At 38.2% G+C, this 27,827-nt stretch overlaps 1 protein-coding gene across 3 annotated transcripts in view; it reads left to right on the top strand.

Annotated features, from left to right (window-relative positions):
* Positions 1-27,827, top strand: part of ADAMTS20 (ADAM metallopeptidase with thrombospondin type 1 motif 20) — an 81,337-nt gene that overhangs the window by 3,953 nt on the left and 49,557 nt on the right. For 2 of the 3 annotated variants that reach the window (XM_020799464.3, XM_073000455.2), the window contains exons 3-12: positions 11,224-11,389; positions 17,006-17,265; positions 18,870-18,953; positions 19,793-19,917; positions 20,502-20,542; positions 20,822-20,927; positions 22,045-22,191; positions 22,549-22,690; positions 22,883-22,987; positions 26,670-26,815. In XM_020799464.3, coding sequence (XP_020655123.3) covers positions 11,224-11,389; positions 17,006-17,265; positions 18,870-18,953; positions 19,793-19,917; positions 20,502-20,542; positions 20,822-20,927; positions 22,045-22,191; positions 22,549-22,690; positions 22,883-22,987; positions 26,670-26,815 — 1,322 coding nt within the window. The remainder of the gene's footprint in view (positions 1-11,223; positions 11,390-17,005; positions 17,266-18,869; positions 18,954-19,792; positions 19,918-20,501; positions 20,543-20,821; positions 20,928-22,044; positions 22,192-22,548; positions 22,691-22,882; positions 22,988-26,669; positions 26,816-27,827) is intronic. The other variant, XM_073000456.2, reaches the window with a different exon arrangement.

Here is a 27,827-nt window from a genome sequence, read left to right as displayed (position 1 = left end):
AGTAAGTATTTCTCATGTGTAGACTATTTCTGGTTCAAAAGGCATCAAGATGCACAGTCTGCAACCTTGTACAGTATATTTTGAAGGCTTCCACATCTTGAGGATATATCACTTTGGTTTGTTTTCCTGAGAATTAATGTAGTCCTCTTTCTCAAAATTAGTTAAGCATCCTAGATGCAGAGATGTAAGACTAGTCTGTTCATCATAGTTTCTGTTTCTCTGCTCCATTATAATAATGCTTGTGGTGCTACTGGATGTTTATTTCTCCTCTCTTTCTGTTGAGCAGTAGACCATAGCAAACCTGGGTTTGCTGCAGTCTACTACATGCAGCACTTGTTACAAGGGAATTGGCAGCATCTACCTATTTGTAATCTCTCTTTTGTGTCTCTGGACATGGGAGCTAAGAAATGAGAGGGAGAGGCATTTAACAGTTTTTTATGGTCTCTGTCCATGGTACCCATAGCTGTGCATTTGCCACTGCTTCACAAGACAGTGAAAACTCACTTTCATGATAAGGGTTGGGCACATACACCGCCATCAGATTCAGAATGCAAAAGTCGCCCTTGGTACCTCAAGCTTTCATTTTGGGAGACTGAGCACTGCTACTGCCTGTGCTGGTAGTCTTGAACCCATCTACAAGGATGAATACAACTTATTTTGCTTATTTTCTTCAAACAAGGACAAGCCCTTGTGAAATCTCTGCTGTCGCAGGGGAAGGGAACAGGATCACCAAACCAGTTATTTGTTTGGATAATAATACTTAGGAAATGCCCAGAAGCACATCCTGAGAGGTCTTGGGGTGCTTCACCAAACTCATCAGTGGTTTGAGGTGTGTCATATTCCAGGAAGTTGCCAGAAGTAGGGATTGGGCTTTCATGTCTGAATTTAAGACCTAAAACATGAAAGAGGCTGTCTTTCATGCAATTTGTATTCTTTTGGTGATTGCTGAAACAGGAATGAATTGTGTTTCCAGAAAAGGGTAAGCAAAGAGGGTTTTTTTTGTTTCTTTTCCATTCTTTTCTTCATGTAACGTGTTGCTGTCCCTTTGTCTGTCAAATTTCATGAGAAATTTTTCATCCAATAACATTTTAAGGGCTGTCATCAGCTCAGCGTTTGCATGGAGCAGGAATTGTGAATCTGTAAAATGGCTTCAGTTGTTCCTTGTGGGATTTCTGTGCACCGAGCTCCTGATGGCCCCCATCTTGGATTGCTGTCTTCCAGCTTGCCTCCTGTGCCTCCATACTTTGCCTTTTTCCCCACAATTTTTTGGGGGGATTCCCCCTATTATTTTGGATAATCTCAAGGAGCATCCTTCCTTGGAGTTTTTTGTTTGTTTTAATTCCTTGTTTTTATTTCCCTCAATTTCTTTGGATATACCCTCACTTGGTACTTACTTTTCTTGTATTACTTTTACTGCCTGTCTGTTGCTGCATATTGAAGTCAAAGAAGAGGAGACAGCATGTGGTAGAGGGGAGAGAAATATCCCTATATTCTAGTAGCTTTGATTTGGAAGACTTCGATTGTATTCTTTTCATTTATTTGCTTGCTTGCTTTTCTTTATTGTTGGGAGAATGGGCTGTGTGTAGTTTTTTGTTTTTGTTTTTGCTATTTTTCCCCTATGTGTTTGCTTTCCTTTACTGATTTTTAAAATTAAATTAATTTACTATGCATTCATTCTGTTATAGGCATTTATTTTGTTTTGTTTTTTGGGGGGAACTAAGATAAATAGGTACCATCTCGGTGGGAAGGTAAAATGGCATTCCCTAGTCACGCTGGCCATGTGACAATGGAAACTGTCTTTGGACAAGCGCTGGCTCTATGGCTTGAAAAACGGGATGAGCACCGCTCCCTAGAGTTGGACACGACTAGACTAAAAATGTCAAGGGGAACCTTTACCTTTATATTGTTATTTGGGGGGATGGATGCTGGGCTGTTTTGGTGGTTTGTGGACAGGAGGGCCTGGCGTGCTCTGGTCCATGGGGTCACAAAGAGTCGGACATGACTAAACGACTAACAACAACAAAAATTGTTGTTTGGGCACAGCTGTGATAATTGATGAGGAATTGATGGTGATGAATGGGATAATATGAAGTAGTTCTTTCTCATGAACTATTGCTTACTTTTGGAGTAGATTGGTTCTCTGTTGCCTTGCTTTTCCTATTTTGGAGGAAAGGGGTTTTAAGGGTTTTGTAATATCAGAAAACACAAATGGGAAAACCTGATTGGGAAACTGAAAGATCTTTCATATAAAACTAAAGGAGTGATAAACAAAAAATACAAACATGAAAGAGCTCCCCCCCCGAAAGAACCCAAATTGAAAGAAATATAGAACATTTTCACTGTGCCCATATCTAGTTGGAGATGCTTAGCACTGCATCATGAGAGATAGTAAGATGCTCTTGGGAGTGTCCTATGGCCTTTTTGCCCATCAAGTGAGGAATTTACAGACAGGGGAGGAAAGCGAAAATCCTTCTACCTTTTATCCATTGTCTCACTTCCTGTGAGTTCTTCATGAGTATCTATTTGTCTGTAACTGATTTTCACAAATCCTTTTCATTTTTGTACAGCCAGTGAGAAAGCATGTAACCTTATGTTTTCAAAGTTATCTGAATTTAGGATCAGTATTACCTTTGACTGAGAAATAATGTTGCTTCATACTGAACATGCTCTGAACATGTGCAGTCTTTCTGCTGCCTTCTTGCTCTCTGTGTATTTAGATTTTACCACCTACTTGTGATTGCCCAGTGAAATTAAAGTTAGCTGCAAATATCATTTGTGCAAAATGAGATTATGAGAGCACCAAAACAAGATTTGAATTACATTGAAATGATCTCAAAATACAGGCAGCCAAATTATCAAGTACTGTTGTCTTTAAAACAGTGCATCTAAGTTGTAAAAACACTAGGAGAAATATCAGTAGTTATATATTAAAACTTTTTGTTTGAAAAAAAAACTAATTGCAAGGGAAAAATTATGTGTCAAATGGAACTAACATTCTAATATTTTCCCCATTGCTGCTTGCACTAAACCAAAAGCAAATGAATTAGAAGAAGCTGCTTTGATCTGTTAGAACAGTGAAGTCATCTGATTTCACATATTTTGAGTTGGGCTGCAGTTGATCAGTGCTGAAAATGTCAGAGGAAATGAAAACAGATGACTTAGAAAGAAGTGTACAAGAAGATTACAAATGAAAATTTAAGATATGCTTCAGACGTGCATACATTCTGCTTTAAAATACTGTAATCAGATTTTAAAAACTAAGACTACTAGCTATTTTAGTACAGCTCATCAAAGCTCTGTATCAATTAAAGCACTCTGGAATAGTAGAGCTCATATTAGTGGCAATACTGAAAATCTTGGTACAGTATCTTGCCTGCTCAGTTAGATATCTGCATATCTGCATGTACAGTACAGTACAGCACATGGAAAACGTGGCCACACTGTTCAGGGATTTTGGGAGTTATATTGCAAAAAAAAGTTGCTTTCTATCCATTGTTGTTGTTTTTTAGTTGTTGAGTTATGTCCAACTCTTCGTGACCCCATGGACCACAGCATGCCAGGCCCTCCTGTCTTCCACTGCCTCCCCAGAGTTGGATCAAATTCATGTTGGCAACTTCAATGACACCAACAATCTTGTCCTGTCGTCTCCTTCTCCTCTTGCCTTCACATTTTCCCAACATGAGGGTGTTTTCCAGGGAGTCTTTTCTTCTCATGAGAATGCCAAAGTATTGGAACCTTAGCTTCAGGATCTATCCTTCCAGTGAGCACTCATGGTTGATTTCCTTCAGAACAGATAGGTTTGTGTGGGGGTGCCATTCCCAAGGTTGCTAAAGTGTTGGCTTAATCTGTAGTAGAGGGCAAACCCTCCTGGATGATGTCACAGCTGCTTCTGAGGGGCATGACTGCCCACCATTCTTCTTTCTCATAGGTGCTAGAGAGCTTGCTTAAGAGCCTTTCCTTAGGCCAATTATAATGGCATGATGTAACCATTGTCCTATCTGAACTCTGTAACCTATCTGTATACTGTCCACTATCTGTGAGCTTGTAAGGTTAATAAAAGCACAGTCCACCTGAGGGCAGGGCAGAATTCATTCGGAACCCATTTGGTGTTACTCTGCCTCTTCTACTAGCAGCCCACCAGGAGCACTGCTGACAGACATCCCTGTGTGTGTGGCTGACTTCTTTAACCTCTATTTCTAAGAGACTCTTTGCTATCCTAATTATCTGGTGGTCACCACAAAGCCCATAAGCCTGCTAAGTTCGTGACGCCAACAGGTTTGATCTCCTTGCAGTCCGGGGGACTCTCAAGAGTCTCCTCTAGCACCACAATTCAAAAGCACCAATTCTTTGGCAGTTAGCCTTCTTTATGGTCCAGCTCTCACTTCCATACATAGCTACTGGAAAAACCATATGACTATGCGGGCCTTTGTCGACAAAGCGATGTCTCTGCTTTTTAAGATGTTGTCTAGGTTTGTCATCGCTTTCCTCCCAAGAAGTAGGCGTCTTTTAATTTTGTGGCTCCTGTCACCATCTGCAGTGATCAGGGAGCCCAGGAAGGTAAAATCTGTCACTGCCTCCATATCTTCCCCTTCTATTTGCCAGGAGGTGATGGGACCAGTGGCCATGATCTTAGTTTTTTTTATGTTGAGCTTCAGACCATTTTTTTGCGCTCTCTTTCACCCTCGTTAAGAGGTTCTTTAATTCCTCCTCTTTCTTCCATCACAGTGGTATCATCTGCATATCTGAGGTTGTTGATATTTCTTCCAGCAATCTTAATTCCAGTTTGGGATTCCTCCAGTCCGGCCTTTCGCATGATGTATTCTGCATAAAAGTTAAATAAGCAGGGAGACAATATTCAGCGTTGTCGTACTCCTTTCCCAATTTTGAACCGATCATTTGTTCCAAATCTAGTTCTAACTGTTGCTTCCTGTCCCACATATAGATTTCTCAGGAAATAGATAAGGTGTTCAGGCACTCCCATTTCTTTAAGGACTTGCCATAGTTTACTGTGGTCCATATAGTCAAAGGCTTTTGCGTAGTCAATAAAGCAGAAGTAGATATTTTTCTGGAACTCTCTGGCTTTTTCCACAATCTAGCGCATGTTAGCAATTTGTTCTCTAGTTCCTCTGCCCCTGTGAAATCCAGTTTGTACTTCTAGGAATTCTCGGTCCACATACTGCTGAAACCTACCTTTTAGGATTTTGAGCATAACCTTGCTAGCGTGTGAAATGAGTGCAACTGTACGGTAGTTGGAGCATTCTTTGACACTGCCCTTCTTTGGGATTGGGATGTAGACCGATCTTTTCCAATCCTCTGGCCATTGCTGAGTTTTCCAAACTTGTTGGCATATTGAGTGTAGCACCTTAACAGCATCTTTTAAGATTTTAAATAGTTCAATGGAATGCCATCACCTCTACTGGCCTTGTTGTTAGCCATGCTTTCTAAGGCCCACTTGACTTTACTCTCCAGGATGTCTTGCTCAAAGTCAGCAACTACATTGTCTGGGTTGTCCGGGATATCCAATTCTTTCTGGTATAATTCCTCTGTGTATTCTTGCCACCTCTTCTTGATGTCTTCTGCTTCTATGAGGTCCCTACCATTTTTGTCCTTTATCATGTCCATCTTAGCACAAAAGGTTCTCCAATTTTCTTGAAAAGATCTCTGGTTTTTCCCTTTCTATTATTTTCCTCTATTTCTCTGTACTCTTCATTTAAGAAGGCCCTCTTGTCTCTCCTTGCTATTCTTTGGAAGTCTGCATTCAATTTTCTGTAACTTTCTCTATCTCCTTTGCATTTTGTTTCCCTTCTCTTCTCTGCTATTTGTAAGGCCTTGTTGGGAAGGCACTTTTTTCTTGCATTTCCTTTTCTTTGGGATGGTTTTTGTTGCTGCTTCCTGTACAATGTTACGAGCCTCTGTCCAAAGTTCTTCAGGCACTCTGTCCACCAAATCGAGTTCCTTAAATCTGTTCTTTACTTCCACTGTGCATTCCTAAGGGATTTGGTTTAGATTATACCTGACTAGCCCCGTGGTTTTTCCTACTCTCTTCAGTTTAAGCCTGAATTTTTTGCTGACTGTATAGAGCTTCTCCATCTTTGGCTGCAGAGAATATAATCAATATGATTTCGGTATTGCCCATCTGGTGATTTCCATGTGTAGAGTCACCTCTAGTGTTGTTGGAAAAGAGTGTTTGTGATGACCAGCTTGTTCTCTTGACAAAACTCTATTAGCCTTTGCCCTGCTTTATTTTGAACTCCCAACGGCAAACTTACTTGTTGTTCCTTTTCCTTCTCTGAATTTCTCTGAATTACTTCTATCCATTAGGGAATACTTATTCATGTGCATGAATAATATTCCTCAATATTCAGGTACTGTAAATGTGTACTAATAGGCCAGTTGTTTATGTACTAAGATTTGTTTCAGATAGGATAAAATTTCCATATGGAAAGTACTTCACCCTAAGATGTGTGGATATTCATAAGGGCAAATAGCAATTTCTTCCATCAAAGTATTTATCGTGTATGAAATTTGTTTTAGTACAAAGGAAATGTAAGAGGACTCCTTGATTAGTACAGTACTTCTAAAATGGGCTAGTAAGCGCTTCTTGAGAAAACAAAGTATGTGACACAACTAGAAGTTCTTCCTGAAGTTATGATATAGCCATGCAGTACATTGTAGTACTTTCTGAGGTAAGGATTACAGCAATCTTAAAGGAACAATGGGGAACAACTGATATTTTTACCCATAGGTTTCAAAATGCTAAACAAAAACTGGGGCTAGAAACAGTGAAATCTGAATATAAAATGTGATTATTTTCAGGCAGGTATAATTTATAAATCATTCTAGAGATGCAAACATATTTTTCTAAGGTTTTTTTTCCCTAACTTTCACTTCATTGGTCAATTTTAGCTTCCTACAGACCTGAACAACCAGGTCTACTAAGTATTTTACTGGCTGCAGATGGATCAAAGTGGACTCTCAAATATAGACCAGTCAAGAATATACAGTAAGAAGTAAAACATAGAGTGCTTGTAGCGCTATGGGGCGGTATATAAGTCCAATAAATAAATAAATAAATTATTATTTAACTCAGTTGTTAACCAAGTTGATTAAGAAATGCAGAATAGAAGACACCAGTAAGCAATGTGTAGGATTTTTTTTTCCAGTATTCTATAATGCAACTTTATTTAGACTTTGTTCCAAGGCAAGCTTTATTGGAGAAAGAGAGAGAGAAGTCCTATTCCCCAATGTAGCTGCTACAGAAGCAAAAAGCCTCTTTGGAATGTTACTCTTGACAGATTCAAGAATGCTGATACATCATCTGTCTGTAATTAGAATAATTTTGTGGCCAGATATTACCTCGTTTCTCCATAGGTCCAGATGTTATGGATGTTGTTCTGCTATGTATAGTTAAGATAGATAAAGTCCATTCCTAAGCATTTGATCTTTTTATACTGATCAGTCCTAATTCTCATTAGAATTAATTAATGATTCTCACTTGCTGAAGGAATGATTGTTCAATAGAACATTCATTATTATGGGGTCAAATGAGCTAAAATGACTGTAGGATCACCTCCATTGCCATTACTACTGTAGCTATTAATCATTTAGTACTGATTTTTTAGTAATTAAAAACTTCCTCCTCCTGTCCCATTGATGTTCTGACTGCCATGTAATCTCTTTTCATCATGTGGAAGCTATGGGAGCCACAGGAGAGAAGAAAATGTTAACTGCCACTGAATGATGTTACTGACGGAGATGATTTTTGGTAATTGAAGATTTCTGTCCTGCAGTTTCCATTGTAGAGGATTACACAGAAGTTGGCAAAACCAAGGAACAGATAGAGGAAGTTTTTGAATACTAATAATTGCACCCACATGGCAGGATGGATTTGGTTTAAATCAAATTGATTTAAAATATGATTTAAATGTTTTTTAAAAATGATTTTTCATAAATTTTTCTTATTTAAATTTTGTTTTGTTTTTGTCTGTTCTTGTTAACATTATGACTTATAGCTGCATCAGTCATCAAGGTGCCTGACTCCTGGCATTCTCCTACCATCAGATACTAGTGATGTTCATCTTTGAGAGAGAATTATACTTTACATAAGTGACCAAGTATTTATTTATGTATCAATGCATGGAAGAGGATTCTTCTAATTTTTTCTAAAATTGTGTTTAATCATTTATTATCAAAGAGGATACTGTTGATCAATGGAATCAGTAGCAATTTCAATTCAGAATCGATTTTTACCTTCCTGACTTCTTGAAACCTTTCTATGTCTGTATTCGACATTTCTGAGTCTGCAGTGGAATGTCATATTTCTGTATCTGTCAACTGGAATTGCATAATTTAGCTGCTGAAGACCTAATAATGTTGTACACGATTATAGGGAAGTGACCATGTCTGTAGATAATTTATGATGTTAATAATTGTTCGGTTGTGGCCCAGAAAGACTCAGTTACTCATGGTTATTACATGGATCCCTATGTACTATAACATGCCTTATGGCCTGTGCTTATTTTGCACCCCAGTAACTGAAAAGGTTTACTATGTATTACTGCACAGATAGTATGAATCTGGTACTTTTAAAAAAGAGTATGTGATTTATTTATTTTTTGGAGAAGTTGGCTAATGGTTGCCCTGTTCGTTTCTTGACAGTGTTTAAATTTTCAAGGACTTATGGGTAAGCTCAGTGGTTTGGATATCTGATTGCAGAGCCAGAGGTTATGAGTTTTATTCCCCACTGTGTGTCCATGACGGGCTGGACATGATGGTCCATAGAGTTCCTTCCAGCTCTGCAGTTTAAGATTGTTGTTGTTGAATCTTTGGATATTGTTTACATTTTCTAGTTATAACACTCTTGAAATACTGAAGATATTGGATGGCCAATACTAGCATATATCTCTTCAGAATGAAGCCATCTCTGTTGGTGTATTCATTTGTTTCTGAAATATCTTCTTCATGCATTCATTTTCCATTTCTTGCCTGGAGGTAAAGTAATATATTGTCACTGGCTGAATTTTTGTTTGGCTCTGTAGGTTTTCTCCTCTGCAGTCCTGATCAGAGACCACGAGACATTGTTCAAATCTCCCTTTAGCTTACTTTGGCAAAATATTTATTATTAGTCAGCCATATGACACTCTTATCTGGGGCTTGTTACACAATGGCTGATGATTCCCCAAGAACCATCTTTCAATTACCAGTACTTACATCTGCCCCTGGAGGCTGAACTCTGCCAAAATGCATAGCAGCCTACTATGGATACTTTTCTGGAGTTTGTTTCACATAAATTGCAGAATTAAAAAATGTCGCTGTTATATTCTGCAGTTTTCCAGGTTTTTGGAGAAAGTAAATCTGTAAGCAAAGTACCTACTGAAGTCACTGTAGAACTTACTTCTGAGTTAACCTGAATGGGCAGGCTGTAAAATGATAATGGGTTCTACAAAGAGGTCATGCAGAACATCAGAACGATAGGTTTGATTGAAGGTATATCAGTATGCCAAATAATACATTAATGCACAGATTTTAAAAATACTAGTACCATCACCTGAATGAGTTTATAACTACTAGGATAAGAGAAGGTGTGAAACATCATCCTTTGCTGCCTCCCAGAGAAGAAAATCTGTCCTCTAAAGCTGGTATTTACATTGCCACCAAAGATAGTACAGTGATGCCCCACAAGACGATGTTAATTCATGCTACTGAAATCACTGTCTTGTGAAAACTTCATCTTGCGAAAAGCGTTTCCCCATTGGAATGCATTGAAACCCATTTAATGTGTTCCAATGAGGAAAAATCATCATCATCCAGCGAAAATCGCCCATAGGGAAGCCGCTTTGCGAAGCGCCGATCAGCTGATTTAAATCGCTGTCTTGCGAAAAATAGGCCTGAAAACACCCGTTTTGTGAAGATCGCCCCTAGGGAAGCCATTTTGCAAAGCTGACTATCAGCTGTAAAAATTGTTGTCTTGCGAAAAAACGGTCCGCGAAGCACGGACCAAATCATCATCCAGCGAAATTCCCCCATAGGAATCACTGTTTTGCAAAGCAAAATGGCGGTCACAAAACCTCCTTGTCATGCAGATTCGTTGTTTTATATATTGTAAGGGGTGCAGGGAAATTGGTTCATATTTTCACATGTGGTGGCCATGTAGTAAATGATTTATAGAGAAACTGGTGAAATAACAATTCAGTAGATTATTTTATATCAGTCATTGGGCTTTGTCTCATTGTTTCATAATTAAAATTCAAGTTTGCTGCCTAAATGTCTTGTGATTACACATAGTCAGTTAGAATGGCAATCGCCTTGCAATTGTCTAACTGATCACTGTCAACTTAGTAGGCTAATACTGTATTTGGCAAACTGCACTAGTGGAGCAGGTGCATTCACTTAATGGAATTAAACTTCTCATTTTGATGAAATGTCAGACCCATTTATCAATTATATAAGCACTAATGCTCATGTGCCATTCCCCCTAAGTGTTCATGTAGGTTTCTTGTAAAATTTGTTCAACCTGCTTTATCTGAATTTTGATTACCTTGCTCCATTAGTGGCTTTTGTGGATGGTAGATACAACTGTTAGCCCCTTGTACATTTAGTGAAATGTTCAAGTCACATACTTAGATGTTAATGGATTGCTCGCCAGAGTGTTCTTTTAGTCCAAACCTGTGACATTTTCTGTCTTAGAGTGTGACCCACCTCTAGAGAATGAAGCAGACAAATGGGAGTTGGTAAAGTAAGTAGACTCTCAGAAGTAGGAAGTGTTGTTTTATTTGAGCTATAGCTCCCAGAATATCCTAGTCAAAATGGTCCATTGGATATTCTGGGAGCTATAATCTGAAAGAGTTAGTTTTGTATCTGATATCCCTGCACAGCTGGATTTAAGGAGGGTCTGGCCAGTAGCCCTGCAAGGAGACTTGTCCTCTCTTCCCCTGCCTGGAGTGGCTAGCTGAGCGGGAGGAGAGTGGTGTTCCGGGAGCGATTGGAAAGATGAATGAGGCTGCCGCTGGTTGCTTGAGTGGATGGTCCAGCCCCAGGGGTTGGACCTTTGTTAAGTTCAGCAGTGCAGGGATATTTGTGTACGAATATGAATACCTCCATCTCTAATCTTAATCCACCAGAATGTACTTCTTTTAATAATCTCGTTCTGGCCTAGTGTTTGGGTTCCCTTTCAATGAAGCTTCCCTCTTGCTCAGTTTTAGTGAACATCTTTCTTGCTTTCAGATGGGCACATTTAGATCCCGTGATGGTGAATATTTTTTGGAACCTTTGGTAATGGCAGATGAAGATGAATATGAAGATGATCATAACAAACCACATCTTATATACAGACATGAAGAATTTGTGAGAGATCCTGATCAGAATTCCTATAAACCTTGTGAAACTTCAGGTATGGCTACGCTTTGAACAGTTAGTGATTCATGGTACATTAATTCCTGTACTAGAAATAGAACAGTGTTAAAAATAATGTTTTAGCATTTTTCTCTGGTGATGTTAGTATTTTTTGTCGAAGTTTGCTTGTGTTTAACACAGGATGTATGTTAGTGATATGGAGCAAAATGCTACAACTGATAGTTGAAAACAGAGAGTGCTTCTTTGCTACAAAGTCTCATTGATTGTTCACATCTTTAATTAATATTCTTTTTGGCGAAGAATCTTGAATTTTGAATGTCAGTGATACACTGTGACTTCTTTGTTAAACAGTTCCACAATTTTACTCACAATCTGTATTTCCTTGGTTTACCATGGGAGAAGGAATTATAATTAAATGTCTATGTCCAAACTGTTGATATTTCCTTAGTGTCTTTTCTGATGTAAGTTGATCTGCTAGTGGTGCCATCATCTGGGAGAAGCTAATTACTAAAACACAGCTGCTTTGGTCTGATTCTTCCATAGATTTGCTAGAACAGTGTAATACAGCAGAAGTGGACAACTTTAGTAGGTCTGAGGACCAAATTTCTGCTCTAGAAAGTCTGGGGACCATCAAATAGAGTAGGAGGAAAAGCCCACCAGAATTGTCTACAATCATGATCCATTCCAGTTTCAAAAAATGAAATGTGGATGGTAGTCCAGTAAACACTGCAGCTATTCACTGCAGCCCATCTCAAAGGTGGATTTCTGCTCCTAGAGGCTTCCAGGAGTGTTGTTGTATCATTTTTTAAAAAATAGGGCAGGGAACTCTGCTGTTACCAAGGGCCACATAAACAGCACCAGAGAAGCACTTTGCTCAAAGATATTGCTGTCCAAAAACTATACCCATCAAAAAGTTGTGTTTCATGTAGATTATCAAAACAGAAAGGGTGTACCGATTTCACTGTATAAAACAATCTGAACCTTATCTTTCCATATGTCTGTAGTAATTGTTTCCAATTACCATCTGTTCTACCTGCATAGACAATAAGAGTCGCTACCAAACATTCAGAAATTTGGCAAACATCTTTCATCTGTAGGTGCTTTAAAAGTTCCTTTTGAAACGCTGCAGTATCATTGGTATGCTGTTCTTACAGTTGGAGTAGAGCTTGCTTTTTATTTTGCATTGTCCGTCATAGAACATGTATGGAGAATACCAAGCAGAGCTTGGTTGCAGAACAAGGTTGGAAAGTTAATGGTTGGCTTTTGAAATTTAATTGGAAGATGTGAGCTGGCAGTTTCTTCCTTCATTTTCATCTCATAGTGTGTGGCTTCTTTTCATTAAGAAGGCTTTGCAGTCTGGAGGTGTGTGTTGACTCTTGGCTGTTCAAGCATCAGATAAAGCCAAAATACTTTTTCCCATGTTTGTTTTGCTAGAGAACAGTGTCCATTATTTCCCAGGAATGGCACAAGCAATTCCCAGTCATTCCTGTGTTGTGGAATCTAGTGTGATTCTTAATTAGATGACCTGACACTGCATTTAAAAAATGGACATCATCTTGAGGAGCAATAATAATTGTTTATATGAGTGGTAACAGCAGAAGTGACAAACCATTTTTCTTGTTTCACATATGCTACAGTCTCTCTCTGAAAATAAGACAGGGTCTTATGTTAATTTTTGCTCCGAAAAACACATTAGGGCTTATTTTCGGGGGATGTTTTAATTTTTTCATGTACAACAATCTACATTTATTCAAATACAGTCATGCCATCTTCTTCTGGTTGCTGCACAATGGTGGAGGGCAGGGTTTCAATTAAGTGGGGCTTATTTTGGGGGTAGGGCTTATATTACGAGCATCTTGAAAAAATCATACCAGGGCTTATTTTTAGATTATTTTAGGGGAAACAGGGTAGTTGGCCACCATTTCTTTTAATTAGACTGAATATATTTTTGAGAGGGGTATTACTGCCAAGTGCGCTGCATAAGGCTTGCATACAGAATGAGAATATTCAGAAAAGTGTGAACGATGCAGAATGCAGCTAGTTGTTTCCTTGGAAGTATTTTGAGGAGAGTGTGAAGCAAGAGGGAGAGAGAGAGGAAGGCAGCTTGCTTTGGGGGGGGGGTGTTAGTCTTCGCTTTTGAATTTTCAGCCATTTTTTATGTGCAGGATTATTTCATTAAAAGGTCTCCATAAGTCTCAATTGACTTGACGACACATGATGATGATTTACCTCAAAAAGGGTAGTGCAATTTCACCATTCAGTATTCTTTTTAAAAAAATGATTTTAGTTTATATATAGTCTATATGGTTAAGAAGTGAACACACCATTGTCAAGAAGACAGTGTTTCTTGCCTAAATCAAGTTGTTAGGCCCAAATCCTGTAGATCAGTCAGTCAGAATCCAATTGAATATGTATGTTATTTCAATTTATATTGTGCTATTTCTGGGGAAAATACCCAAGTTCTACTAAATACACAAATGTATTTAAGATAAAATTGAGGCCCTTTATACAAAATTCAGAGACCTACATTAACTTTTATTTAACTGCATATTCTATTTCCAATTCAGAATGTGTGCTTCCCTAGTGGGAAGTGTTCTGGGTATTGGTAAATCAACTCCTCCATAAGATTAAATGATTCATATGGGCTTACTTTTTTACTTAGTTTAGCATAGTAACTCTCAGCTAGAGTAGGCCCATTTGAATCAATGAAACTTATGGAAGAGATGACTCACTAAATCCCAATTGATTCAGTGGGCCTACTCTAGTGTGATTTACTACACAATTTAGCCAATATCTAAATGCAGTATCGATCCAATATGATTTCTCAATATTCTTTAATGTTAGTTATTCTCAAAGTCTGACTACTGATAAGAAGAGAGGTAATTAATTTAAAAATAAAGACTTGTTTTTCATTGTGTGGGGGTGGTAGTTACAAAAGAACTTAGAAATGAATAAGTTGTTTCATTCCTTGTGTTAGAGCAGTTGTGATATGCTTGAACTCCATATTATGCATCTGAACAGACATGCTTCACTGAGTTTTTTGGAAGCTGTGACATCTTTGTGAATATTCCAGCTGACATTGCATAGAACTGATGTAATGATATATTCAATCTCATGGCTTTCTCCCACTCCCCTTGAGGTGTTACTCCTTGCTACCTCCCTTGAAAACATCTGCTTCCCTGTCCTTTACTGCCTCCTGGTGTCCACTCAGTAGTGTAACTATAATTTTGGTCAAATTGTATAAGTAGTCAAAATCCATAATGGACTTTGAGAATAAAGTTGTCCATACATTAAAAAACAAAAACCAGCATGTGTATTTCAATACATATTGAGAGAAGACTTCACTTTTATAGTTTGCGTTCTTTTAGATGATATTATTTTTGCTCTTTACAAGTTAAGGAATAAGTACAAAGTGCTAAAGCACTGGAGCACTAGAGACACGTGTGTAATGGTTTCAGGGAAGATAATGTAATACCATGTCAGGCTAAGATTATCATTGCAGGAGAGTACAGTGGTGTTCTTGTGCAGCACAGCAGATCAACATTCTATGAGGCAATTCTGAAAATGGGTGCAGCCTAAACAAAAAATTATAACTTTGAAACTGGACTTTGGATCAGCACTAAATTTGGCACAGATGTAGCAGACAGTCTTCTCTTGGTCTGTGCCAAATTTTCAGTTAATGATTTTTTTAAAAGTAAGATTGCTTCCTCCTAAAGAAACAAGGAACCTTACATGTCCCCAGATTTAAAACAGATCAAATAAATTGAAAAAGCAGATATTACATATCTTGAAAGAGAAAAGTTGATCCTATGTGCTTTTCTTTAAAATCCAGACTGTAGGGGCTGAAATTGTTGCAGCTTTGCAGCCCAGAAATCTAAATGTTTGAAGGGCAATGAAAGGTCACAGAAACAGACAGAGTTTCTTTGAGGAATCAAAATCACACACACTCAAGCTTGCTTTAAAGAAAGGAATGGAATGACAGTCCTCCAGAAAGGGGGACATTTTGCCATGTATCTCCAGAGAATTAACATACATTTTGTATTCAATACATTTGAATACATTTGTATTCAAAGTTTTGTTGCATTACAAAAACACAGAGCAGTTTCTCCCAGCCCCGGTTTCAGTAAACATTTTCTCAGGATTTCTGAGGCACAAGTCTTCAGTTAATTGACTCTCAGGAGGAGAACTTTTTAACTCCTTCCAAACCAAACAGGCATTGGTACTGGGAAAGGGGTTCTTTGTCTGGTTGTAAAAATATTTTTAAAGAATAGAGAGCCAGTATTCAGAAGCTCACTCATTTAACCTACAAAATTACTGTTATTTGCTTTGTGGCTGGGGCCTGCCCAGAGTAACCATTAGGTTAGATGGTTGGTATAAACATCAAATACATAAATGTTAGCAGAGCTTTGGTGCCTATATCCTGTCAAAGTTTTAACCGTTCTACCTATCTTGCTGCTAGACAAATCACTTCGGATGTATGACAGCTATATGAGTTAATGACTTCCAAAATGTATATCATTAACAGTTCTGCTCAGATCTTACAAACTAACAGCATCTCATGTTAGGCTGTTCTCTCTTTCTACTGCCCCCCTCCCAGCAATATCGTCTTTTCTATAATGTCTGCTCAAGTCTTGCAGTTCTGACTCCAGTCCTCTGAAGATGCTGGCCACAGAGACTGGCAAAATGCTAGGAAAAACATCCTTCAGAACACGGCCAAAGAGTCCGAAAAACCCACAACAACCATCAGATCCCTGCTGTGAAAGGCTTTGAAAAAGCTATGGCTTCATTTATTCAGAGGAGCTGCCTCATATTTTCTGCCTTTCTGTCGGCTGTGGTACCTGTAAGGCTCTCCTCCAATATGACATTTTAAAGTAGATTTTTGTCCCTGTCTTTCTTGACTGCTTTCTTTCATATAGTATGGATGATTTTGACTTTGGTTTCCAGTGCCAATCTTTGCTAATTCTAACCTCTCCCTTTTAAAATATTTTTGAAGGCAAGGATACATCTTTTGGAAAACATGTACCCAATACTTTTGAAGAGCTTTTGTTGCTTTACTGAAAATATGTCCTTGCAATCTAAGTGGCCATTTTTTTAAATAAACAAATACATAAATAGTATATGGGACTCCCCAGAGTTCTAGGCCTCCACAAAACATGGCAGAATTTCCACCCACACCTCCTAAAAGGCACACAAGGGCTGTATGTATGGCTACATGTTGCCCATCTGTGATCATTCTGTAAATTTTCTTCCAATGAGAAAATTCAATTAGAACAAGAACCACCTGATTCCTCAACAGTAGAGATGGGGATATGCCATTAACTCTACTCAACAGCACAAATCAGTTGGAGAACAAGAACTACATTTGTGCTGTGCTCATGCTTCAGTTGGCAGCAAAGATAAGAACCTCTGTTAAGAATTTTGAGTTATGCTGCTAAGGAACTTTCCCTCCTTTTCTTTAAGATAAATTATAAAGGGTACTGGGGAAGGTACTGTATTTTCTTAGAGTGCATTCAGCAACACGTGACTTCTCCAAGACAAACTGCTTCCTACACAATTCTACAAATTCTATGTTGAGTTCAAAAAAAAAAATGTGTTAAGGGTTAGGGTGTCTTGTAGTATGTATGTGTGATGTCATATTCATTCTCTTTTGCAGAAGAGCCAAAGAAAAGCACTTTATTCTTTCCATATGAAGAAAGCCTGGTGAAAAAATTAAATGTTGTTGAAGAGCATACCGTTCTAGAATATGCTTCTAAAAACCTGTCTGTAGAAAATGATGTAAACAATTCACATTCCCGAAGAAAACGTTTCCTTTCCTATCCAAGATATGTAGAGGTGATGGTGACAGCTGATGCCAGAATGGTTCAGCACCATGGACGGAACTTGCAGCATTATGTGTTAACGTTAATGTCAATAGTAAGTACACCTGCATTATAGCAGAATCCAAAATTTATTTGCATTTCAAGGGCATTAACCCTGTCAGTCTGGAACAGTCACTATGCAGCCCAAATAATTGTTCCAGGGTACCTGTTATTGTTTTAAGCAATTTTGTATCATTCAGACTGCATCTGCCAGAATTATGACCAAGATCTGAAAAACTAGTTTTGGGAGCTTGAGGGACTTCAGGCATATGTTGTTGTTTTTTTACCCTTCAAAATGGCAACTTCTACTCCTTTGTGGGCAGAGGACAGAGATGTGCATCAGAATGTTGCATTGTATCTTGAAACCTGGGAATGAGTATGAGAATTATCCACCCCACTCTTCTTCAAGCAAGGAGAAGAGTAGATAATTATTCTGATGTGGTACCTTGTGGTGGTGACCTTTGCAAGTCATAGGACTGAGTAGAAATGGAACAGAACAGAGCATGGGAAAATATTGGGGTATTCTGGGAGTTGTGGTCAAAAACAACTCTTCCAAGTGAGACTTGTGCCAGTGTTCTGTCCTTATACTGCCAGCTTTGCTTAACATTTATTCAACACCGTTCTAGTTTGGGCTGACAAGAATTTTACTAGCTTTTGAGGAATAATTCAGGGCAAATTATGTGTGTTTCTTGTGCTTTCACAGGGGAAAATGCTTTAGAAATTCAGGGAGGAGAATGCTGATCCATGTATGTTTATATATGCTATGAATGTGTGCTGTGCCAGATCTTGTCCTACAAATCTCTTAGCCACAGATTAGGCTAGTGGACAACCAGTTTGTATATTGAGCACTTGCTGAATATACAGCTCCCATGCTGGCTTTAGATACCTACCCATGTTCAAAGATTTGTTATTGATATATAAAGAGCTAAATACCTGGTAAACAGACAGATTTCCCCTCCTGTGTATTCCTGGTTTTGAAGTAATTTGTTGGATCCCACAGTTGATTCAAATCTCTTAACCTCCAGAAAGCAATATTTATTTGAGAATTTTTAGTCTTATGTTATTTGTAGTACTTAACAGCATAATGGGCAAAATCCTGTTGGTGTAGTTAAAACTGGCATAAACCAGATGTGGGCACCAGATATAATTAATTAATTTAAATTAATTGAAACCTTTCTATCTCTCCCATTGAGGTCCCAAGGCTCCATGGGACTTCCGTTTGGAGATTTGAGACCAGGGAGCAATGACAAAGCTTTAAAAGTTAAAAAAAAACAAACCCATAGAATTTCTGCCCATGGTTGCAGTTCCAGTGGTGATAATCCAGCAGTGATTTTGGTGCTTAAAGGCCCCTCCCAGCCAGACTCCCAAAGGCAAAAGGGAGCCCTGAGAAGTCCCAGAACTTCAAACGGAGGGAGGGGGTAATAATTCCTATTAATTTAAATTGATTATTTCTGACACCTACTGTGTATCTGGTTTACACTGGCATAACTATGCCAGCAAGATTTTGCTCACTATATTTATATCAGTACAGCAGGACAGCATTTGCAATGTAAGTGGATTAAAAATATAAAATTATATGAATCTGCATTATTTTATATCTTTCCATTAGGAGTAAAGGCAATATATAACAGCTTATTAACATGTTGGCTTTTTTTAAAGGTTGCTACAATTTACAAAGATGCAAGTATAGGAAATCAAATAAATATCGTGATTGTAAAATTAATTGTAGTTCACAGTGAACAGGTAAGAAATAACATACAGTTCAATGAGTAAAAATAGCTTGTTACAATATTAGGTTTTGACATGTAATTTAAAATGTTAATACTTTTGAAATCTAACAATGTTAGTTAAAAAATTTAAGCAAATATTCTTTCAGAAGTTATACACAAATGTGACCTGAGCAAGCTGCTCTCATTTAGGTTTTATACATAGTCCAGTACTGAACCACAGCTGAGTTTTTATTCCAGTAAGTATGGGCTGGATTCATAGTTTCATTTTCTGTGACAGAAGAAGCCTAGAGGTGGACTCCTGTTCATATCTGTAAGTTTATAAATAGCACTTACTAAGTAGCAAAAGCAAAAAATAGTGCTTCAAGCACTCTCTGGACAGTTTACAAGTTAATTATGCAGGCTACACATTGCCCCCCCCCCCAGCAAGCTGGGTACTCATTTTACCAACCTCAGAAGGATAGAAGGCTGAGTCATCCTTGAGCCCCAGGTCGTGAGCACAGTTTTGGCTGCAGTACAGTGGTTTAACCACTGTCCCACAAGGTCTCCTAGTACAAAGATAGGGTTACAGCTGTTTTCCTAAAATATTTTGTATATACATTTTAAGTCTAAAAGGTTGGCTTGGCTGTTTAAATTGTGATATAGCTGTTCACCCTGATTGAAGTTACTGTTTTCATTAATAGTTAATGGAGGCTGTGTTTGATTCTTATAGTCATCCAGGTTTTGTGGTAATCTACTGGCTCAGAATTCCTCAGTTATAAACTTTTCGAAAGGGTTAACCATGCTGTAGGTATAATATGTGTACAAGATTATTGCTTTTGCCTTGTCTATTTTGTCTTCACAACTTATGTACAGGATGGACCAGCTATCAGTTTTAATGCAGCTACAACTCTTCGCAATTTCTGTATATGGCAACAAACACAAAACATTCTGGATGATACTCATCCTTCACATCATGATACTGCTGTTCTTATCACTAGGTACAGTATGGGAAATAATGAAGCAGCATTTGTCCTTATTATTCAGTATTTTTGGGTATATAAAAATGCTATGGGGTTATATCCAGTTACCTGAATATTTGCATAAACTATAGTTTATGTGGCCAGACATAACAGTAAGTTAGGGTGAAGAAGAACAAGGGAATTTTTAAATGAGAGAAGGAGAGTTTGAAAGGAATACATGATTCTGTTATCACTTTGTTTTCTTGATGTTAGTTTGAAGCAATTAATATTACACCTGTATCCGGTATAGGAACATGCTAGTTTTGGTGATGGTTTTAAATAGTTTTAGTTTTAGTGATGGTTTTAAATAGATATGTTTTACGATCACAGTTCATCATCCTGATCCCAAGGCAAAGGACAACTTATGCTAAGCAAATGGGGCAACATTTTGCACTTGACTTTTAGAAAACCTGACATTTCCAAGACCTAAACAGAGTGAAGTTCAGCTGATGAAAGGATTTTGATTATGATTATGGCAGCATATTAGGCATAAGTGTCTAGAGTGTTTTTAAATCTTATTTTTAAACAGTAATATGTTGATAGAAAACTTTTGTTTCTTTAAGGGAAGATATCTGCAGAGCTAGAGAAAAATGTGATACCTTAGGTAAGTTGAAGTAGAAATATTGTGTTGCAGATTGTGTGCACATAAGAAGTGAATACTGAATTGTAATTTCACAATGAATATTTTAAGGCACAATGGGAGGAAATCATATAATTTATCTTGATTTATAAAACTTCCAGGACTAAGCTTCTGGAGATAAACATTTAGATATGTTTTATAATAAATATTTGGAGCGCATTTCTAGGCCTGTATTAGTTTGACTAGACAACATTACTGGCATATAATATTTTTCAGATTTAGATAATGAATTCAATTTTCTAGGTTTAGCTGAATTGGGTACAATGTGTGATCCACTGCGTAGCTGTTCTATTAGTGAAGAAAATGGATTAAGTGCTGCTTTTACAATAGCGCATGAACTCGGGCATGTGTAAGTATGTCTTTTCTACAACACAAATCTTCATACTTGCTTTACATAGGGTAACAACAGCAGTTTTCGCACTGCTATCCATTCTTACTTTTGGTGAAAACATGCTTTTCCAAGCAAGAGCTGTACTTCCACATTAATACCTAGCATTTATATGGCTACTTTGAATGTTCAGACTACAGTAGCATGTTGAATTCTTACAGCAGCCCTGTATTATGAAAAGTAGGTGAGAAACTAAGTGTAGAGTAGATTAAAACTGCAGAATAGCTTGAATATGAATGAGCTCATCCATATCCTAGCTCAATCTGTTGGGGTTAAACTATGTATGATATCATACATATCTTGTGCAGGTAAACTTTTTTCTCTGAAGCAAGCATGCGGGGCTCTGTTTTGAAAAAAAAATATTCCTTCTTCCATCAAACAAATTTACTAGGACAAAAATCAGGGTTGGGAGGTTTAGAATGTCCCAATGTGCACATGACGTGCCTGATGCTACATGCTTCCCTCTCTTCTAATAATAATAATTGTGTGCTATCAAGTTAATTCTGATTTATGGTGACCCTTCTCAGGTTTTCTAGATAGAGAGTACTCAGAAGCGGTTTGCCATTCCCTTCTTCTGAGGACACCCTGGGACCGGGCAGCTTCTTCAAGGCCACACAGGCTGGCTCTTCTGAGATGCACAGTGGGGGATTGAACTCATAAGCTCTGGCTGCACTCACTGAGCTATCCAGCCAGCTGCCCTCTCTTCAGTTTAAAATAATCTAGAGGAAAATAGGCATATTTTGAAATTAATTAAAGTATGAATCTTCTATAATAGCCAAGAGTTACAACTTCCCTTCATTTTTTTTTTTACTCTCACCCCAGAAACTATTTGTGTTGAGATATTTTTCTTGATATTCTGGCACCATGGTTACATAAAGCATTAGCTTAGATTCTGAAATAGTTTAGATGCTAATTCCATTTTATACTTTGGTTCAGTGTAATGTGTCATAGACAAGTTCTAGAAATAAACCGCAAATGTCTACATATTATCCAAATGCCTTTGTAGCAATTTGCATATCAGTTTAATTTTGTTAATAGAAGGAAGTAAAATAAAACTTATTGCATTTTTTCCTATTAGGTTTAATGTTCCTCATGACGATAGTTTTAAATGTAAAGAGGTTGGAATGAAACATCAGTATCATGTAATGGCCCCTACTTTAAACTACCATTCACATCCATGGACATGGTCAAAATGCAGTCAGAAATATATTACTGAATTTTTAGAGTAAGTATGATTTAGCAGTTTCCTGAAACAATGAATATTTATCTAATTTGATTTTTATGCCATTTATTTTTTAAAAGCTATTTTTATGTGCATGCATGAGATCAAGTTTTATACAAACTTGATGTTTGACATATTCATTGTAAAATAGTATTTCAGGATATGACTATTCAGTTTGAAATATGCGTATAGTTTTCGTCAGGTATAATCTGTACATTAACGAAAGTGCAGTGGACTCCACTGATCACTCTGTAGGATGTTGTGTCAGATGAACTCATTCCAAAATCTATTTGCAAAATTAGTTCAGTTGAAAAGCAAGGTATCTTATAAGAGAATTCTGTTTGTTGAAATGTGTTACAGCACTGGTTATGGGGAATGCCTACTAGATATACCAAATGGAAAAATCTATGATTTTCAGTCTCAGTTGCCTGGTTCCCTGTATGATGTAAACAAACAATGCGAACTTATGTTTGGTCCTGGGTCACAAATATGCCCTTACATGGTAAGTTATTTAAGATTGTTAATATTAGTGAGGCCTCGAGTGACAAGCACCTCAAAAACATGGTCCTTGTTTTGTGTTTTCCTGATGTTAATTGAAAACTAAGCCTGTGCTTCAGTGTGGCATATTGCCCCTGTATTTGGATGACAAATTGTTGTTATTCACGTGACAAGGAAGATTCTGTTTGTTTGACAGAAACAATGCAAACGTTTATGGTGCACAAGTGCAGAAGGCATTCACAAAGGTTGCCGTACACAGCACATGCCGCTGGCTGATGGTACAGAATGTGGCCATGGAATGGTAAGCTTTCACATTTCTTTTTATCACTGTCCAAAGTTTTGTTGGCATCATAATTAATTGCTTAACTTCACTACAGGGACATAACACTATCTCACATCTATCATTCATGTCCAAAAGCTGGGGTAAAGAGGTGCAGCACTTGTATGGGTGCACATGCTCTTGTGCACATGCACAAATGGCAGTGCAGCACTTGTGCGGGCGTGTGCACACACGCACATGGGCAGATGGTGGTGCTTGTGCAGGTGTGCACGTTCCTGTGTGCAGGCGCAAATGGCAGCACAGCACTCGCATGGGTGTGTTGGAGTGTGCGTGCATGCGCAAATCAGCTGTGCAGGGGTGAGTGCGTGCAAGGGGGTGGGAGGTCTGTCTCTGCAGCCCGGTCTGGCTCAGGCCATGGACTGGCACCGGGCCGCGGACCGGGGATTGGGGACCTCTGATCTAGAGGACAGGTTTTTGGCTGAACCCATCAAGGGGCAGTTTCATTCCTGTATCTCTGTTGTGGACCAGTCATATCTAGAAACCAATTGTTAATTTAGAAAATATTGATCTTCTTGTACTCTGAGGCACTTGAGTGTATGCCTTCTACAGCTGGTTTTAAAGCCTGGACAGGTTCCTACAGCTGCATTCTCCTTGCAGCGAGAACAAATGACAGCAGGTGATTTATGACAAGAAATTACTGTGGGAAATGTATATGCACATTAGTTAGAGTAGTAAACACTTTATAAGGTATTTTATTGTGAAGTTAATTTTAAAAAATGCGTAATGGGTACTTGCTTCAGTAATTCCCACAGCAAATGGCAGTATTAAGTTGACAGTGATGGTAGCTAAGGAAAAAGTGGTTTTTCCCCTTATTCCTTTCCTTAATTGTTTGGGCTCTCCTTTGCATTCATGATTTCTACAGATTATTAATTTTCCATACATATCTTCTTAAGTGTAAAATTAAATAAATTATCTATAGGTTGAAGGAAGTACTTCAGGAGAACATCAGGCATAGGTCTGGTACATACTTTTTCTGCAGTGACTTCATCTTGTTTTTCTGTTGGATTGCTCTACAGTAATAAAAAACTGATACATATTTATTGAATAAGCTATTAAATCCCATATGTGAACATGCATTGTTCCAGTTGTGTGTAAAAAATTGTCATGTACTGCTGTGTTTATGTATAACTTCAGATACTTCGGAAAACCTCTTTTAATGCAAATGTAAAACTTTCCTCTCCTCTTTTTATTTCAAAATTCACCCTCATGTGTTATGACATAGAAACTTTTTTCTATGTCTGTTTTTCATTGAGAGAAATTACATATATTTGGTTGTTATTTGTTCTATACTTGCTACCAGATTCTGACTATGAAGTCTGTTTATTAAAAGAAATCCAGTGTGCCACTGTCAATGGTACAAATGGTGTTGTGTAGTTCTGCCGTTTGCGAACAGAATGACATTACCAGCAGTGGTAGATTACAGCTAATTAAATAGTCCCTGCTTTAGTTTCAGGGTGCATGTGTCTGATGTAAATGAGATGTTGTTTGCAGCCCAAAAATCAAAGCAGGGACTCTTTAATTAGCAACAAGCTGCCACTGTCAGGAACTTCCGTCCTTCCACAACCGGATCCTGGCCATTATTTCCATAGATAGGGATGAGTCTGCCAACTAGTGCTTGCAAATTACATCAAATATGGGAGCCAGTGTGGTGAAGTGGCTAGAGATTTGGTTTGGTTCCCACAGAAGAATGTTCACGGAAAGGTGTATTTACTTTATTCCCTTTGTGTGTTCCTCTAAACAAGCATGTAAGGGGAGCAATTCCATTTCAATGATCATTTCTGCTTTTAAAGAGTACGTACTTTTAACTTGCCTTTAAAATCAGAGTTCTTTTGCCACTTGAGGGTTGACAGACAGGATATAAATGTAATAAATAAGCATACAAATAAATACATCAGAGATGGGCGATATAGGAATGGCTTTGCCCTTCATCTAATTCTCTTACTGAGTTTCTTTGGCTCCAGTTATCCCTGAGCCTTCTAGAAAGTGAAGGTGGTGAAACAGAGAGAAAGGCCTCTTCTGGTGATATTAACACCTGAGCCTGCTCATATTGGCAAATATGGCATTTGAATAGGTTGGACCCAGGCTATTTAACCAGCACTTTGAATTGTGCCTGGAAACTGATTGGCAGGTGTCTCTCTTTATGCTCATTGTTCTTAGCTTTAAATATTGTCTTTTAATAATGTAAACCTCTATTGTATATTGATTGTTTTCAGCTTTAAATATTGTTTTTCAATGTTGTAAGCTACTTTGAGTCCTTTTCAAGGAGAAAAGCAAGGTAAAAATATTTTAAATAAATAAATAAATCGAAGCTTTGAGGCTTCTGTGTGAGTAATTGGGAAAACTGGCTGTAAAGGTGTGAGCTAGTGGGTCCGCAGAACAAAAGGACAAATAACTCATTCAGTTGACCTTCTGTTAAAGAGGACTCCAAGGAAAGACTGAGAGGGAACTTACATCTCTAAGCTCCTCTTTTATCAAATGGAATATTAAATGCCTGCTTGCTTCCTTCCCCAGAATCATGACAATTAAAGCTGTGAGAAAGGAAGAGGGGAGGAAGGTGCGTTAAGATGTTGATTACAACAGGCCTGGAATAGTTTATTTAATGTATAAAAGGGATTAGAAAAACAGATTACATAGCCTAGCCTATCTCTAAGGAGAAAGTGCTTTGCTCATTTACTATTTATTTGCTGCTCTTTGAAGCCATGCTAGGAAGGATATACTTTATGCATGTCCCAGATCTATGCTACTGTTCTGCTAAGGTGCATTAGGTAGTCTAGTTTAGCTTTTGTTGTTTTCTGGTGTGTTTCTCTTGAATGGCCTTAAGACTGTCTCTGTATTTTGCTCCAGTATTCTGGGAAGCTTTTTTGTAACTTTTTGTAATGTGTTCCTTTTGTCCTCTTACTCCCCCCCCTTTTTTTTTAAATAAAATAAAAATATATTTTCAAACAGCTGTCTGGATGTTTGGTTTAAAGGGTTTGTGGTACTAAAACCAGGTCTTGCCTTGACCAAGCTACCATAACCTTCAGGGTTAGTCTGGCTGTGGTGGCAGCTGTACCCTTCCAAGGGAGACATCCTGCCTCTCAGTGCCTAGTGAATTTTTGTTTTAACTCCCTGGAAGCACTGCCCAGTCTGAATGGATGGTAGTGTGTGGAAGTGATATAATTCCAGTCAAGGTCCATAGTCTTCACCATATCTGACTCCTCCCTGGGTTCACCCATGCCAGGATGAGCAAGGGTATAGTGTGACAAATTGGCTGTAGTGAGGACCTTGACTATGGTCACAGAAAGTATGATCAAGAAAACCAGGACACTTTTACTGCCAGCTGTTCTGATGTCCTGTATGAAAGCTGCTAAGAATAGCTTTCTTTATTCTGGATTGCTGAACATTTTCATTTGACACATAAATGAAAGACTGAGCCCATATTAAAAACTTCGTACCACATTGGAACCATCTTTCCAGGTTCTTGAATTGGTAGTAGTATGTGGAACATAAAAACATCAGATATTTTTTTCACTTACCCAATAATCTCAACATGGATTTAATGTTCCTTCATATCAGGTCCAGTTTCTGCTTTTGGCTATCAGATCCTGTGTCTACATAATTATTTTTTAAGTTGTGGTTCTGTTGTGTTTTGTTTGTTGACCAGCATTGCCGCCATGGGATATGTGTAAACAAAGAAATAGAAAAGCTTCCTGTGGATGGAGAATGGGGATCCTGGGGACCTTACAGTCCATGTAGCAGAACCTGCGGAGGTGGTATCAAAAGTGCAACCAGACTGTGTAATCGACCTGAGTATGCATTTATAATTTTATTTTAAATATTTGTACAATTAAATTATTTTTATTTAGCAACTTACTTAAAAGAAATGGTAAATTCAGAGTACTTTCTGCTAACAGTAAAAATATCTATAAAATGGTTTCCATTAAGTTCATTTATGTGTCATTATATGTTTGAAATGCTTTATGCACCTAGAGACACTTGCAAATTGCTGTAGATTAGCGGTTCCCAACCTTGGGTAACACAGGTGTTCTTGGACTGTAGTTTTCAAGAGCCTTCATTACCAGCTGTGCTAGCTGGGGTTTCTGGGAATTGCAATCCAAGAACATCTGGGTTACTCAAGTTTGGGAACCACTGCTCTAGATGAATGGCTGCCTAAAGTTTTTTGAAAGCCTCTTAACGAAATCTGAGACTATTTTATAGTTCAGAACTAGATCTGTGGGGGTGCCCTCTATAGACTCTGATAGACTTCCCACAAAGAACTTCTAGGAAGCACTGGGGCAGTTTCCTTTTTATACAGGAAGTAGGCCTAAGATAGCCTAGACTAGATAGGGCTTGTTTCAAGGGAGTGAAATGTACGTATGTGTATGTGTCTATAGGTATGTCACTGTGAGCAATTCTGCCTGGAGAATTCTGGGAGTTGGAATCCATAACACACACACACACCCCGGCACACACTTAATGTCTGTATTTAAAGTATACTTATTTTCCATAAGAACTTCTGGATAGGTCATTGGTTTAGGCATCTGGCTGTGGATTCAAAGCTCAAAAGCAAAGCGTGCTGCTTATATACCACCCCATAGTGCTTCAAGCACTCTCTGGGCAGTTTACAAGTTAATTATGCAGGTTACACATTGCCCCCCCTAGCAAGCTGGGTACTCATTTTACTGACCTCAGAAGGATAGAAGGCTGAGTCAACCTTGAGCCGGCTACCTGGGATTTGAACCCCAGGTTGTGAGCACAGTTTTGGCTGCAGTACAGCCGTTTAACCACTGTGCCACGAGGCTGGGAGTTTGATTCTCCACTG

The sequence above is a fragment of the Pogona vitticeps genome, chromosome 5 (assembly GCF_051106095.1).
Source record: "Pogona vitticeps strain Pit_001003342236 chromosome 5, PviZW2.1, whole genome shotgun sequence".
NCBI classification, from domain to species: domain Eukaryota; kingdom Metazoa; phylum Chordata; class Lepidosauria; order Squamata; family Agamidae; genus Pogona; species Pogona vitticeps.
The sequence above is the reverse complement of the archived record's forward strand: the minus strand, read 5'-3'. Positions and strand labels throughout refer to the sequence as shown.